General features: G+C 36.4%; 1 protein-coding gene across 1 annotated transcript in view; it reads right to left on the reverse strand.

Annotated features, from left to right (window-relative positions):
* LOC136031160 (twitchin-like) overlaps positions 1 to 17,916 on the reverse strand; it is a 60,756-nt gene that overhangs the window by 42,341 nt on the left and 499 nt on the right. The window contains exons 2-3 of the mRNA XM_065710499.1: positions 16,227 to 16,436; positions 13,310 to 13,456 (exon numbers count right to left, since the gene is read on the reverse strand). Coding sequence (XP_065566571.1) covers positions 13,310 to 13,456; positions 16,227 to 16,418 — 339 coding nt within the window. The 5' untranslated portion in view covers positions 16,419 to 16,436. The remainder of the gene's footprint in view (positions 1 to 13,309; positions 13,457 to 16,226; positions 16,437 to 17,916) is intronic.

The raw sequence follows: 17,916 nt of genomic DNA on the forward strand, positions 1-17,916 counted from the left end.
CCGTCCAATGATGGCTTTGATAGGATCTATGACCCCATGCAAAGAAACTAGGTGCCCGTTTCTGGGCCATAGAGGTATTCAGGTAAGAGCTTGGCATACCGAAAAAACAAAGATTGCAGCCTCCTCTTATCTAAGATAGTAAATACGCTCTAAAAAAAGATATAGAGCAAGCAGGTAGGGCACAGCCAATGCATTATAGATTTTTGACACTATACTTCTTTTATATCAAGCTTCACGCGGAGCAAGCACACCGTATGTCTTACGAAGCTTTGAACCTACAAATTCTAGCAAAAACAATCTGATATGTCTCAAAATCGATCCCAAAAGCAAGTCTCAGGTAACTGATACTTGGCGATAATGGCTCTAGATGACTGTCTACACAAACATTATTCAAGAAGGGCCAATTTGGTGATTAACTAATGGCAACAATCTCACTCTTTTCAGCGTTAAATTTCCGCGCTATCTTCCTATATTATATTCATAAGATATATCAAAAATTTTTCAATGCTCTAAACAGTCTTGCTCAGATTCAATACATCGTCAGCGGGATCCAGAAGCGGCAAGTCAAGGCCTCAGTAGATAATTGTGCAAACTTTCTTCTTCACCACCAGCACACTGTTGTTATATTCTGAAGATGAAAAGAGACCACCTTACTTAATCCCTTTCCACAAAAATATTACGATCTATGAGACTACAAAACCATTGCCACTAAAATAACAATCTATAGTTTAATATACATATGCTTATAAGAACGTAAAATTGCACCATCTAGACCAGGATCCTCAGTCCTGATTAAAAGCTGAGGATGCATTCTCGAGTCAAACGCACGTGACACATCGTCGAGTCTAACGCACCCACCAACAATACCAACAATATCATATTTATCTTCAACGTCAATTAAAACATTAGCAATAACTCTGTATACATCATTGCGGCTGTAACCTTTTTTAAAATTAAACTGATTTGCTTGTATCGACCAAGCTTTAATGATCTCATCAACAGCTATCAGCTCTAGCAATTTGCAAGTCACTGGTGAAATCGTGATTCGCTGATATGAACTACATTTGCTTTTATTTCTCTCTTTCTTAACCACCGGGGTTACAACACCAGCACAGAACAGATGTGGGACTATCTTACAACTGAAAATTATTTGAATTAGGGGACCAAAATGGTGCAATTGAGTAAGGCAAAAAAAAAGAACCATCAACAAACTTGCCCAAACAAGCAAAAACTGATAGGAACATTAAAAAAAGCATGCAAATTCACTTTTACATTTCCCGCTCCCCGTTTTCGTCACATAACTCGACAAGCTACCATCTATATTCTCAACATTGAAAACCATGAGAATGATAGAACCTTGTGAATTTGTCTTTTTAACAAAGTTGCTTGTTTTCAAAATAATTCTTTCTTCAGAATTCCCCAAAATGATTAGTTCAGAATTAAATTCTCTTCCTTAAATATTTTATTTAGTTAAACTATGTATTTTCAACAACGCAAACTTTTGAAACGAACATGGACAATTTTTAAAAATTATTGTGGCAAAATTTTGAATAAACAAATCAATAGCAACTAATCCGCTAATCAAAGTAAATACTCCGTTATGCTATAGATCACAACAGTCCTAATATGCAGCTATCTGAAGTGATAGAAAGTAAGGCCATAGCTGTAGATGGCTTTACGATTTATAAGGACTTTCAAAATCATTTTATTTCAATAGGCTCCAAACTAGCCGATACGATTTTCCATTTCCGGAAAATCCACATTTTGGTTCTACTTTACCGTCCCCAATTACATTCATTAAATTAAAAAAAGTTCTATGTGCGAGGTGCATACAACATAACTGATCAATTCCGCATTAAAATTTAGTTTTTAGTTTTAGAATGCACTATTTAATTTTTTCCAGACTAACCGTGAAGCTGGGACCCTAGTTCCAATCAATCAAAGTCGCATCAAGCTTTAAAGAGTCGTCTCCCAAATCGATATCCTTGCGCTATTGCTATTGGTGATATGACAATTGAAGTTTCTCACGACAATCACCAATGTCTGTGCTCATCCTGACAGTCTTGGACAGAGCGCACTAGTTGACAGCATGAAGCGCTAAATTTCTCCTCAGGAGCAATGTCGCGGTAATGGGTTGGGAGATAAACAGAGAGTGCATAAGCTTCGCCAATTTTTAAAACCATGAAATGATCATTTACACAGAACAGCTGGACATATAGCCGAAAGTCAACAAGTACCGCCAAGTCACTTTATTGTCTTCGTCGGTCCGAAGTCACAGTGGGCACTATTAATACTTGGATATTATCACTGAGCTTTCGAAGAGACACCGACGATATAGACAGGAAGGACTCCTGAAAATAGAGCCAACCATTGCAACATAGCAAGCTTTCGAAAAGGGTTAGCTTTTCAATATTGCCTTCAATGTTGCACGAACAGAGCTCTAATTGGGGAGAAGTCATTTACTAGTCATTATTTTCATTGGGACTGGACATTTAATACTATAGCAAGGAAGGTCTTTTTTTTTTCTTTTCTTTTTTTTTGGCGCGAAATTTAAAAATTGAAAAGACGTGTCAATATTAACTGGATTAATCTGAAGTCTTCTGGCATTACCAACAACGCTTTAAGCAGCCCGAAGTACTGGTTTTGCCTGCCTACCAGTGGGTAAAGGCAGGCATACTTAGCAGCCCCTACCCCTGGGGTGTAAGAGGGGACTCATCAGGTGAGACCTATGCTAATTTTAACTTGCTCCTGCTTTGTTATTTGAAAGTTGCTGCTAGATTGTGAACCATATCCTGCCTTATACCCAGCCTGCCATATACCGCTGCTTACTCTGTACCTGTCTTGTTGTTCACATTAAGTAAGTAATGAAAAGTCAAATCAAGCCACCCCGTGAACTTAGGTCAGACAGCTCACTCCAATTCTCTGGATCAGAATCCGTCTCAGAGCAAATACTCATGCTGACTAACCACATAAATAATATAAAAATTAAACACAAAATGTTAGCAGATTCACTGCATCCTGACAGCCTTAAATCTTCAGTGAAGGGTTACTTGATGACCTCATATTGGCCAAGATCTCTACCCAGGTAGATGAGGCTGTAACCAAAATTGAAAGAGAAACAGGCATTCATGCAACATGATGTCACTATTTCTTCAGATAAGCTGGATGCAATCAAGTAGGATGTGTATGCTGGCCTCAGTCTATGCTGGCCTCAGATCTTAGTGGTCTAGTTGATAAAAACCCTTGAAAGCTATAATAAACGCATATTCTCAATTGAATCTTCTTTGACTACTCTAGGGTCATCAATGAAAGACCTTGAGAGCTCTTTCAGGCCTATCCAGTCTAACCTGGCAAGATTAAATGATCGTTTTGAACAGCAGGCTTTGAGCAACCAAATTATTGTCTTTGGGGTGAAAGAAGATGCCCCCATTGAAAACTCCGAAAGTCAGTTCATGTCACTATGGGCTGGGAAATTTCCTGGCATACCAATTACCCAGTCTGATGTTGTATCAGCCAAAAGAATTGGCAAACCATCTGCCAAACCCAGACCCATAGTTGTAGAATTTTGTAATTTACGAATTCGCCAACTGCTTCTCAGACAAAAGAAGGATTTGAAAGGATCTGGGACATTATTTTCTGAGATGCTTACAAAACCACGCTTACAGCTTCTTTCATATGCCAAGTCAAAGCTTGGTTTACGTAATGTTGGGTCAGTAAAGGTGATATCCTGTATAAAACTCAGTCTGGAAGAGTAGTTAAGTTCAGTGATCAGGATGAAATTGATTTGTGTGCTGCAAACGCAGAGAATTAAAGTGATGGATTTTAGTTCACTTTGTTATAATGTGTTGAATTTGTTTCTGTATGAATTTATTTTATGTTCTTACATTTTTCCTCTTTCACTCTTCACTGTCTTCACATAATTTTGACTTGTGCTATATTATGCTTTGGGGCAATACCTTGGATGATATGTCCCTTCCCACTAATATTGCTCTATGTTTGTTTGTGATTCTACCATCTTCATGTAGCTTGCTTTCTGTTATACTCTTGTCATATCAGCATACTTATAGCTCACATAATTTTAACTGGTTACACATTATATTTTGTGCCACTCCTTTAATTAATATGTGCCTTTCCACTGATTTTTCTTTATGTTTATTTGTTATCCTATCACCATCATGTTGCATGGCTTCTAGAATGTTCTTGTTATGTCTGCACACTTGCAGCTCATGGAATTTTGACTGGTCCCATATTATATTTTGGGCCAATATTATGATTAATATATGCCATCCTACTGTAATTTTTTTATTTTTGTTTTTGACTCTCTCACCTTCATGTAGGCCAATTTCTATCATATTTTTGTCATGTCAGCATAATTGCAGCTCTTATAATCTTGACTGGCTCCACATGATACTCTTGGCCAATACTTTGATAAATATATGCCATTCCATTATTATTTCCCTATTTATGTTTGTGATCATATCACCTTCATTTTGCCTTAATTTTACCATATCTTTGTTTTGTGTGTTCACATGCAGATGACATAATTTTGATTGCTCATATCTATTTTGGTCTTATACTTTGAACATTGTGTGTCATATCATTGATATTTATTTATATTTGTTTGTGTCCCTATCACCTTCGTGTATGCTATTTTCTATCACACTTTTGTCATGTCAGCACACTTACAGCTCACATAAATTTTACTGGTCCCATATTGTAAATTTAGCCTATTCTTCAAATATTATGAGCCATCCTACTAATGTCTCTTTATGTTTGTTTGAGATCCTATTGGCTTTATGTAGCCTGATTTCTGTCATTGTTTGTCACGCCTGCACACTCACAGCTCATCCATTTCTGACTAGTGCCACATTATTTGACCCTTTTCTTTGGGTAATATTTGCCATCCCACTGATATTTCTTTATATTTGTTTATGATTCCATCATCTTCAAGTGTACTATGGATATTGTGTCATTTGTGAAGGTATTGTATGTTTCTGTTATGTGAGATAAATATGGGTGATTTCTCTTTCCTTTTGAATTCTTCTATTCTTAATTCAGTTATATTTGATCAACCAAGTAGTGCTGGCAAACAAGAGGCACACACTTTTAACCCTCTCCTTGAATCTATGGTTAGTTCTAGCTGTAATTATCACACCACCATTGATTATTGTGATAATACTATGCCCTCACTCTCTTCAAACAGTTGCTTTAATGTATTTTGTTTGAATGTACGTGGGATAAGAGATAAGTGGGACAGTCTTAAATCGTATCTGTGGTCTGATAATTCTTGCCCTTTTGATGTCATAGGCTTGACAGAAACAGGGTTATCTGACAGTGATAATTTTACAGCTTATGATATGCATGGTTATATTGCTATTCATGTCCCTAGAATGGTAACAAAGTGTTCTGGGGGTATTTCTTTGTTCATAAAATCTAGTATTGAATTTTGTAGAAGACCTGACCTTGAATCCTTGTTTACATTGGTGGTGTCTAATAGTAGGACAGTTTATTCTCTTGTTATTGATCTGAAAAGCCAGTTTGCATGTGATACTGTTTGTTTGTTTTATAAGCCCCCTCCTTTTCCAAGACATCTGTTCTGTGATTTGCTTTATCAGCTTTCTGGTGTGAGGACTTTCTCTAAAAAACGGATTTGTGTTTTGGGAGACTTTAATTGTAATATGTTAAATGTTGGATCAAATGATGAATGTGACCATCTTTTTGATGTATTTTCTTCTTCTGGGCTACTTCCTTCAATTTTTTTCCTTCACGTGTTGACCCTTCAAGAAATTCTGCCACTTTTATAGATAATATTTTCACTTCCCATTTTCCTAATTTGAAGTTCTCTTCTGGTCTTGTTTTCACTGATCTTTCTGATCACACACCTATTTATCTATTACTATATGTACCTAAAACAGAGATTACTGTGAATGAGAAAGGCGAGTCTTCTTTTAGAACTTTTACAGATAAAGAAATTTCTAATTTAATGCATAGTCTTCAGAGTAATGATTGGTCTAGTGTTCTTGAAGCTAATGATGCTGATTGTGCAGCTAGATAATTCTTGTGTCGTATGGGAACTCTGTTGGATAAGCATTTTCCTCTTAGAGTCCTCTTTTAGTCTGGGGTAATACTAATAAATCCCTTCTCTGCTCACTTCAAAGAGCCCAAAATAGGGCAGTGAAGGCTACTTTTCTTCTCCCTCGGCTTTACCCTTCCTCTGATCTTTATAATGATACTGGAATAGCTCCGCTGGATCATATTATAGGTAAAAGTACTCTTTATTTTGCGCATTCTGCTTTTCTAGGTACTCTCCCACCGCCCCTACAGCAGTTTTTCTCACGGACAGGCTCAGGTAGGTACTTTTCTTCTTTACGTAATTCTTCTCGACGATTTATTTTACCAAAACGATCTTCTACAGCAGCCCAGAGGTCTCCAGTATATCAATCTATTCTATTATGGAACTCCATCCCTTCAGATGTCCCTCTTTTTCTTTCTGCAAAGGCATTATTTCGTCGGGTCTTTCCAGTTCAATAATTTTTGTCTCTCTTTTTAATTCTATCCTAATTTGTATGTCTCTTCTCTTCTTTTAAAATCATTTTCAGCTATATGTTAAATCTCCTTCTAAATCATCTATCTGTTAAATATCCTATCTATTCAATGTCCTTGTCTTGTTCCGGTGTTTTTTTTTGTTTTTTTTTGTTTTTTTTTTTTGTTTTTTTTTTTTTTTTGTATGTTTTATAATAGTGTTTTATTCTTGTTCTCTGTGGTCCATTACAAGCAAAGCTTCTAGGGCCTAGTAACCACTTTACTTTTGTAATAGTTTTTTCTTTTAGTATTAATAAATTGATTGATTGATTGATTGCAGGGATCCTCTTTCGAATTGTTGTGACAACCAGCATAGCAAGAACGCTTGGTATAACTTTTACGTGTTAGAGCTGCAGGTCCGAACTCTTGGTATTTATAACAAGAGCTAAGAGCTCATATGGCAATTGTGACGAGGTCGGAAGAGCCAAGAGCTCATATGGAATGAGCTCAAGCGGAATTCTAAGAATTAATAGATTGATTTAAAAGGAAAATCAGAGGCTTAATGCCGGTCGGGATTTGAAATAAGAGCATCTGAGACACGGGTCCTTCTAAATACCAAATTCATTAAGATCCGATCACCCACTCGTAAGTTAAAAATACTTCATTTTTTCTAATTTTTCCTCTCCCTTCAGCCCCCGAGATAGCCGAATCGGAAAAAACGACATTATCAAGTTAATTTGTGCAGGTCCCTGACACGCCTACCAATTTTTATCGTCCTAGCCCGTCCAGAAGCACCGAACTCACTAAAGCACTGAACCCGCCCCCTAACTCCACCAAAGAGAGCAGATCCAGTCCAGTTACATCATTCACGAATCTACGACATGTGCAAATTCTACCCACCAAGTTTCATACCGATCTCTCCACTTTAAGCGTTTCCAGTTTCCCGTTTTCCAGTTTCCCCCTCCAACTCCTGCCAATGTGACCAGATGTAGTCGAGATTTAAAATGAGAGCTCTGAGAAGTGAGTTCCTTCCAAATATCAAATTTCATTAAGATCCGGTCACCCGTTCTTAAGTTCAAAATACCTCAATTTTTCTAATTTTTCCGAATTAACACCCCCCCCCCCCACCAACTCCCCCAAAGAGAGCGGTTTCAGTCCGGTTATGTCAATCAACTATCTAGGACTTGTGCTTATTCTTTCACCAAGATTCATCCCGATCTCTCCACTCTAAGCGTTTTCTAAGATTTCCTGTTTCCCACACCAAATCCCCCAATATCTCCGGATACGGTCGGGATTTAAAACAAGAGCTCTGAGACACGAGGTCCTTCTAAATATCAAACTTCATTAAGATCCGATCACCCATTCGTAAGATTAAAAAAACTCTTTTTTTCAATATTTCCTCTCCCTCCAGCCCCCCAGATGTCGGCGAAACAACTGTTATCAAGTCAATTTGTGCAAGTCCCTAACGCTCCTACCAATTTTCATCGTCCTAGCACGTCCAGAAGCACCGAACTCGCCAAAGCACTGGAAATCCCCCCAGCTCCCCCAAAGAGAGCGGATCCGTTCCAATTATGTCAATCACTTATCTAGAACTTGTGCTTATTCTTTCTGTCAAGTTTCATCCCGAACTCTCCACTCTAAGCGTTTTCCGAGATTTCCGGTTTCCAAGATTTCTGTTTCCCCCCTCCAACACCCTATGTCCCCGGATCTGTTCGAATTGAAAATGGAGCATCTGAGACATAAAATCTTTCTATATATCAAGTTTCATTAAGATCCGAATACCCATTCGTAAGATAAAGATACCTCAATTTTCACGTTTTCCAAGATTTGCGGTTTCCCCCTCCAACTCCTCCCAATGTCAGCGGATCTGGTGGGGATTTAAAATAAGAGCTTTGAAGCACAAGATTCTTCTAAATATCAAATTTCATTAAGATCTGATCACCCGTTCATAAGTTACAAATACCTCATTTTTTCTAATTTTTCCCAATTACCTTTCCCTCCCCACCGCCCAACTCCCCAAAGAGAGTGGATCTGGTCTGGTTATGTCAGTCACGTACATTGGACTTGTGCTTATTCTTCCCACTAAGTTTCATCCTGATCTCTCCACTCAAAGCGTTTACCAAGATTCCCGGTCCCCCCCCCCCAACTCCCCCCAATGAAACTGGATCCGGTCGAGATTTAAAATAAGAGATCTGAGTTACGAAATCCTTCTAAATAAGAAATTTCATTAAGATCCAATCACTCCTTCGTAAGTTAAAATACCTCATTTTTTCTAATTTTTCCGAATTACCCCCCTTTCCCCAACTCCCCCAAAGAGAGTGGATCTGGTCCGGTTATGTTAGTCACGTATCATGGACTTGTGCTTATTCTTCCCACCAAGTTTCATCCCGATCCCTCCACTCTAAGCGTTTTCCAAGATTTTAGGTCCCCCCCCAACTCCCACTAATGTCACCGGATCCGGTTGGGATTTAAATAAGAGCTCTGAGACACGATATCCTTCTAAATATGAAATTTCATTAAAATCTGATCACCCGTTCATAAGTTAAAATACCTCATTTTTTCTAATTTTCCAGAATTACCCCCCCCCCCCTCCAACTCCTTCAAAGAGAGCGGATCCATTCCGGTTATATCAATCATGCATCTAGGACTTGTGCTTATTTTCCCCACCAAGTTTCATCCCGATCCCTCCACTCTAAGCGTTTTCAAAGATTTCAGGTTTCTCCCTCCAACTCCCACCAATGTCATTGGATCCGGTCGGGCTTTAAATAAGAGCTCTGAGACACGATATCCTTCTAAATATCAAATTTCATTAAGATTCGATCACCAGTTCGTAAGTTAAAAATACCTCATTTTTTCTGATTTTTCCGAATCAACCGCCCCCCTTCTCCCCTTCAGATGGTTGAATCGGGGGAACGACTATTTCTAATTCAATCTGATCTGGTCCCTGATATGCCTGCCAAATTTCATCGTCCTAGCTTATCTGGAAGTGCCTAAGCTAGCAAAACCGGGACAGACAGACTGACAGGATTGGCAGTCGCTATATGTCACTTGATAAATACCAAGTGCCATAAAATGCATTAGCAGGAAATTATACTCTTAAAATTTGTATTTCTCAGAGCCATAAATCACAGGATTTTCCATAGCTTTGAGCAAGTCCACCTTACTGTCGAAAAGCAGCGTGGACGATCGAGTGTTTCATATCCTTACTGCTTCATAGTTCTAGATTATAGTTTTTCATAGTTCTAGATTATGCTACGCAAATCAGAGTCCTCGGTATCATCGGTATCGCCAGAGATATGACGTATAATACCAAGTATGCAAGTATAATACCAAGGGGACTTCAATTTTGCGTCCTTATCTGTATCATCTTAGAGTAGTAAAAGTAGTAGCGGCGTTTTTATCATCAAGCACAATCAACCACTCTTTCTGTGGAGTTTTCAAGTTAAGAATATGACAGCCAGCATCCACGAGGGTTTCAATCTCCCTTTTACAATCAACTGGCTGAACAAGAACCGAAAAATCAAATCACAATATCCGTAGCCTTGACGCGGTCTGACACATGAGTAGTCTTGTCAGCCACAGGCCGAATAACTTCCTTAGCTTTCAACAGTATATGATGCTTGTAAAATTGTACTGCTTTCGAGATAATATCCGTATATGAATTTCCAAGCTTATTCTCATGATAAAGAAAGTTCAAGGCAGGATTATATATCATTTTTAGCTCTCTCAAACCAGGTCAATTCTCATACCTCCACTTCTGCTAGTAATCAGGTCTTTGTGGTGGCAAATATATTGCCCTTCACTTGTCTTAGTAAGAAAGGAATCATTGTCCTTCTACCAGGATTTTGTAACGGGAAGAAGAGGAAAGGGATTGATGGTGGTCAATGTTTGATTTGTATTTATGACCTTAGTTTTAATTTTAGCAAAATGAAAGAACATTTTTGTCTTCTATTAGGTATAAAACGACCTTAAAACTATTTTACTAATATAGGAATGCTGAATAGTGAATCTGATAAAATCAGCCACTAGATTTATGATTGTAGGCACGCAAAATTCTCATAATTGGGGCATTAGAGCAGAGTTCAAGACAATTACATCCCCAATCTCACATATACAGATAGAGCTACATGGTTAGAAAAGTTGGCAGCATTAAAAAAAAACAAGCCAGCAAAACAAACAAAAAAAATATTCCTGTGTATTCAATAATTTCTTTAAGATATATAGATAATTTGGCTTATTATTTTGAAATGCACGAGATAACAATGTTAACAACAAAAATATTAGATTAAGGCTTTCAAAAATGTGCATTTAATTTCCAGCTTGATCAAGACAAAGCGAGAAGGATATTGGGACTAAATTTAATTTCTAAAACCCTCTCCCTTCTACTGACCAGCTATAAGTTGTTTTTTTTAACAACACATAAACTGTACCACCAGTCGTTCTAAATGATCACTTAGCTGTAATTTCCAAACTAAGTACCAGGTAGGAAGAAAACTGACAGTCATCTATCGTCTGTTTACTCCCAATCACGTAAATGTAAAGATTGTTGAAAAACAAGATCTGGGATTATATCCTTCGTCATACCGACGATAACTTCACGACCTCGTCTCCGGCCAAAGAGCTTTATGATAAATATAGAGAAGTGTTTCCTGAACAGAGGAGAGTAAGGATCAAAGCAAGTCAAGGGTGACAAGGGAGATGAAATAATTCATGGTGGAACAGGATTTTTTTTTATGCTTTAATAATGCTTGATGAAGCTTAACAACTTTGGGATAGAGCCATGGCCAAGACTAACAAAGCGCGGTTAGAATGTGGTTATTCTACTGTCACCAATATTGCTAGTTTAAATCTTCTATCGAAAAGTGCAAGAAATCGTGGGCTAATAGGATCAACCTGTGGTTGTGTATGATCAGGCTGGGGAGCCGTCAAGTGCTTGAGCTGAATCTTGAATAGTTTTCTACTATTTGTAGCGGACCTCCTTCACTTAGTGTCATGCTAAATATACCTGCAGCATTTTAAATACCTATTCTCGAGATCAGTAAACTTGAAAAGAGAACCTTGTCACCTTAATTCTCAAAAAGCCTTGCGTCCGAGTGGAGTTCCAACTAAGCTTATTGTTGAGCACGTTTTATCAATGGGGTTTTCCCAGAATTTTTAATAGCACCTATATCACGCCAACGCTTAATTGAAACAAACATCAATTTGTAAATAGCCGATAACGCATATATTGTATGCTTATGCAGAAATATTACCAAGTGACTTAGTAAAGGCCTTTGATAGTCTGAACCATGATTCCTTTTACAGCAAATAGAACTCTGGATACTTGACAGTTCTTTATTTGGATGATAGCTAGCTTTTTAACAGGTCTGCTGTAGTATATTTTGTTGTATGGGATTCGGGATAACCCCTTTGAAGAGAACCCCCTCCCCCCGGAAAATTTCCCCATACGTAAAATGAAGCAGCCAAAGGGAAATTGAGACAAACAAAACGAATGAAGAAAAGAAGGGATTCTAGTCTAGATGTGTGGTTAATATAATTTACAAACATTCATTTTAATACTATTACAATTTTTCTCCCGCATTGTTGCAAAAATTTTGAGTTAAGAATTTTAGTTATTTTTGAAAAAAAAATTCAAAGAATTAGAAATATAAAAACAAATACAATAGGATATCCTAGGCAATATATTATGTATATTTTTTCGAGCATAGGCAGAATATTCCAAAATTTCTTTCAACAAATGAATTGTCCATCGGAGGGGGAGGATTTCCTCTTGGGGGGTGTGTAAGCCTGGGCTACGCTGCATGTAGATCAGATTTCGTTCTTGTGCCCAAGTGCACCTAAGGAGACAAAGCCGAGAACAATTCATTCCTTAATTAGTTTTAATCATGTTCTAAAACTTCCACTGAGTTGTTATAAGTTCAGATATGTATAGTACCAGTCGATAGAACCTTCAGTCTTGCAGATATTTTATACACTGGCGCTTAAGGTCAATGATATTGAGTATAAAGCAAATCTACCCAAAAGTGTTGTAATGAGGGTGTCCTTTTTAAAACGTCAATTGTCCCCTGCTGAAGATATTAGTATCACTGTTCAGGACAAGCTTATAATCCATGGCGTTATGGTGGATAGCAACAAGAAACGGTACTCAAACTCCACTACCTTAGTTCAGAAATATGTTTTGTTGTTAAGGTCGTTTTCTCGTTGTGTCAATTTTGGTTCTTTCCCAAAGAACTCAGGGGTATTTTCTGCATCTCTATCAGACAGAATGCTGAATGGCCTTATGGAGTGTGGTACCCGGGCCACGTCTTAATTCAAAGATGTAAGCTTGAGAGCATCAGAAAGCAAGGGAGCAAAACTATCTAAGGAGCCCTGCATGTTTTTTTTTGCTTTTTTTTTAATTAAGATAGTAGCAGGGTATCATGTTTACCAAACCTTAAAAAAACAAAACATGGCCTGATGCGAAAATTTGGCTGCAGTTGTCTGCAACTCACCAACATATTTTCAATGAATGTGTCAATATGACATTTAAAGCTGAAGTCCTGTACCAGACGGCTTACCAAGTTGGCTGATCTTCAAGATTTAAGGCACCTGTCAGCTAATTCGAAGGAACTACACTTGTCTGCATCTGTGTTTTACTTTTCCAAAGTTTATATTCCCTAGGTTCTTTTAAATGCACTGTAAATAAGTGTGTTAATTAGGGAAAATAAAGGAGTTATTTATAATGCATTTAAGTAAAGCAAAAAAATTAAATGACCAAAATTATAAGGCAAAACAGTAGGTCACTCACAGGCACGCCATTATCACTTCCATGATGTCCAGAATTACCAACAAAATCATAGAAGTCCTTTGCTTGAGACATTTCATCAGCCTGCCTTCGCATTTCCTCCAGGGCTTCAGCAAGTTTCATCTCAAGTTTCACAATTTTTTGTAAAAACTAGAGAGACAATTTTAATTTGACAAAAACCTAACACAAGTACAATAAAGAACAGACAATTTTGAAGAGAACAATACGCACTTTTCAAAGGGGATACGCATTTAGGCCCAAGTGTTACCAAATACCCTATCCCTATAGATACACTCATGCCCAACCTTCAAGGGTGAACTGAGAACTTTGCATCAGGAGAGACATACTGCAATTTCTTTCTTCTGGGAAGGCCTATGAGCCCATTGAGAGAATATATTGTGATTACAAGGTCTACATTTCCAATCTTAAATAAGGATTTGCAGAACTTCAGAGTTTTATGAAGTGTCAGGACAATGGCAAAATTCTCCTGAATACTAATATTGATTCTGCTTCACAGTTTTTATTTCAATACCATTTCCACTTTCGATTACAAGTCAGGTTGAATGTTATATATTCTCAATATATTTTATCTACAGTTAGTGCTGAGGGGGGGGGGGGGGGGGGGGGGGTAATAGATGACAGCCCCTTGTTAGTAAAACCTATTTTTGTTTGTTTTCACGTAAGATCACTCTTAACTAACAATTCCATATTTAGTTCGGTTTTCTCAGTGAAGCAGATTTTTTTTTTTTTTTTTAATGTATATGGCATGCCCAAACATAAATTATCTGCTTATATTATGTCACAGCTTAGAAATCTTTTCTTTTTACTGATTTTAATACTTAGATAGTTAATACCAATTAAAACATTATGAATCTTTCCTCTAACAATTAGAGGTAGAACTGAAGAAACCATTTGCACTGTTGCATTATATAAGAAAAATTAGAGAGAAAAGAGATAGAGGGAGAGAGGAAAGACAAAATATATCGAGAAGCAGAAAATTAAGAAAGGGATTGCAACCAGATAGCAATATGGCAAAAACTCTTAAAAGAAAAACAAAAGTGCCAAAAGAATAAATTACACCGATAATTGTTAGAGCTGGAATTATGTTGCAGAACCAACAGTTTAGTTTTGAGCTGTGTTTTTTTTTTTTAGTTCGCATATATCAAATTATTACTAAAAAGTGACAAGGGTCCAACCTCCAAGGTTTTACAGAAATTATGGACATCAAGCCGGGTTGATGAATACCAATAGTGATTAAAAGAACTTGGAAATAGAATTAAAAGATAAGTGAGGGAGTTTTAATTAAAGAATTGGCTCCTAGGCAACAATTGTCTTCAAAGATGACATGGCTATGTACTTCTACTTATTGGATAAGGGGCTTGTACCTTTCTTGTATTTAAACAGTGTCCATCTACAGTAGTAACATTTTTAGAAGCGTGGGAGTGCTTTATAGAACTAACAAGGGAGATAAGATTAAATTGTACATTTGATTTCCCTGAGATGAGATATACAATTCAAAAGGTTTCCAGCTTCACAAAACAACAATTTCGGTTTTAATGTACACACTGGAAGAAAGAATTCGAAATATCAATCCAAGATAATTTGGTGGCTTAAAAGTAACTTTTGGCAATTAAACCATGGTCATGTTTATATACAAGGTTTTTCCACCTTTCCCTAGTTGGTGTGCATATTATTGGCTGATGGTGTCCATTTTAGGCTAATAAAAGTAAATTGGCTACACATCTTTTGTTTCTAATACACTTGAAGGAAAAAATATTTGTCTCAATGTGGTTATTCAGCAGTTATTACTATAAATGTATTGTAATAAAGTAGTTCCTCAATTATTCTAAAGTAGAAGAGCTGCAGCAATATCATTCTGAAAAGTTAAGGGTAGATATATAGCATTAATTGAGCTTGATAAGATTGTACTTAAATTTTAGTCTGTAAGGATGCCAACAACAGAAAAAGGATAAGGTTCGATTGGCTACTAAGACAATGGAATATTTTAAATTCCTTCCTCGGGTCCCCAGGCAAATTGTTGTTTCTTCAACACTTTGATTAGCAAAGCCAACAAAAGGTTGTTGCAACACTTCACGTTGCCAAGGCAACGTAAATCTAGTTTCAATTGAGACAGAACACAAAGTGACCAAAATTAAAGTCACCAAATCTCTCCTACATCAGCCTCTGCATAATGTTGTCTCCTATTCTTAGAATTTCCTGACCTTAATAAACTGGTTGTTTATGTTATTTTGATTCCATTATAGCAATGGATGGACCTGTTCTTATAATGCAAATAGTTCAGCTGTAGTTAATTATTTTTAAATATCGTCACTAAATCAAGACAGGCCAAATAAATGCTGATGTGCAAGATAGCTAAATGCCCTGATTCATTTTGCCTTTCTTTACTTCCTTGCTACCAGAATTTTTTATTTTTTTTTTAAGATTAAGAGAAAAAAAATAAACAAAATAGGACCTAACATGACAGACAACTTTTATTTTACAAATATCACAAACCTAAATTTTTAGTAATAAAAGATTTCAATTATTTTGCTATAAGATATTATTTCTGATTTGAAGTATATTTTAAAACCAGGAGATTTTTTAACAAAATTACTTATAGTTTGTGTGTTTTGCTTTATACAAAAAATTCTAGCTTATGTGCATAATAAAAAAGCATCAGTACCATTTTTTAAGTGAAAAGAAATTGCAGGAAAAATTTGGTTATTCAATAGATCATTTCATTAAATAATCATCAAATGGAAAGATTATTTTATTTAAACTCAATACACAAAATAATTCCTAGGAATCAGACCAAGTTTTTTATTCTGTGCATTACAGATGCTACAGCTAGTTTCATCTAGAGGGTAATTGTTTAACATAAAATAGAAAGTTGCATAACAAAAAGTACCAGTATCCTTACAAGTTCTTTTTCCCTTTGAAGTTCAAGAATAGCCTTTTCTTTTGCTGTAATGTCATCACTTTGTTGGTGTATTAATCCAAGATTGAATATTACAAGTCTTTTTAACTCTGCAACCAAATTTTCTGGCTTGCTTACAGTCACATCAACAGAAGGACCAGGATCAATAATTCCACTGTTGCCCATGCCTTCCATGAAAGCAATTATTTTGGCCTGCAATAAACATTAGCCTGTAGAGATAGGATAAACAAATGATAAAGCAAACAAAATAAGTTTACTGTATAGGCTAGATATGAGACATAAATGTTAAAGCAAACAAAATCAGTTTACTGTATAGATCTGAGACATGAATGCTAAAGCAAACAAAATCAGTTCACTGTATAGATCTTACACATAATGCTAAAGCAAACAAAATCAGTTTACTGTATAGATCTTACACATAATGCTAAAGCAAACAAAATCAGTTTACTGCACATTTAAAAGCCTCTACAGGAAAGTTCAAATACCTCTACAGTTGGGTTTCTGATATGCCAAATTTGAGGGTGTGATTTTCATTAAGATGCCTTGATTTTGGGGGGGAACTTTCCCCCTTTTTCTAAAATCAAAAAGATGTTCTTATACTTGTAGCCTTTGATGGGTAATAATGAAATTAATGAATTTTATATATTTGGAATCTATTGTTGTCAAAATGCTATTCTTCTGAATTGTGGTTAATATTGGCCAAGTTTCTCCTCACTTATAGTATGTTACAATAAACTTTTTTGATAATTGTGCTGGATAAATATATATTCATGAATATTATGCTTTACATTTGATAAATCTAACCTACTACAATTTTACTAGGCTTAAGCTTTAGGCTATATTTAAGAGAGTGAAGTTATTTCAAAATCAATAATATTGCACATCTTTCAAAAGTAATTTAAATAAATTGTGAGTTGATAAAACCAGCACTTTTGATAAATAGCATATATGTAATAAAAACATATCAGGAGCAATATTTTCCAGATGTTCTAATTTCACTCTAAACAAAAATTATACTATTTACAGCATTGATGATGGAGCAAAATCTACATCTGCCTCCCTCCCCCCAAGGAAAAAACCTAGATTTGGATCTTCCCAGTGCCTTTTATATGCATATTTCCTCTGTATTTCTTTTTTTATGTTAATTTTTTGTTCATATGCATTTAATGACAATGGAGCAACATCAACAAAATACAGAGAGAGAAAAAAATGTATGGGACATATATAAATTGGGCTAGGCATTTATATTTGCAAATTAGATGGGGGGGGGGAAACTGAAGCACTTTTAGGAATGTTACAAATAAGTGATGTGTTGTAGGGATTTAAAAGTTGTTTTCAGAACTCAAAAGTGCTTCCCTTTGAGTTAGATCAAGGGGGCAAAAGGAAACAAGTGCCCAAGAGAGGGAAAACAAGGAAAAATGCAATATTTTTGGGTAAAAATTGTAATATTCACAGTATTGATGGTACAGCAGAGGGTGGTAATGCCTAAATTTTCTCCCTTTCCCTTCCCTGAGAAGAAACATAACTCTAGATCTACTTCAAGTGGGCCTAATACTGATCATTGAGGCTTTAAGTACATTCCTGGGGATCTTATGTGCCTAATCAACTGCTTTTCAAGAAAGCAACAAGCTCCTTGACAAGAATTTTACCACAGTTGAGCAGAATTGTTACA

This window comes from Artemia franciscana, chromosome 1 (assembly GCF_032884065.1).
Source record: "Artemia franciscana chromosome 1, ASM3288406v1, whole genome shotgun sequence".
Taxonomy (NCBI): Eukaryota; Metazoa; Arthropoda; class Branchiopoda; order Anostraca; family Artemiidae; genus Artemia; species Artemia franciscana.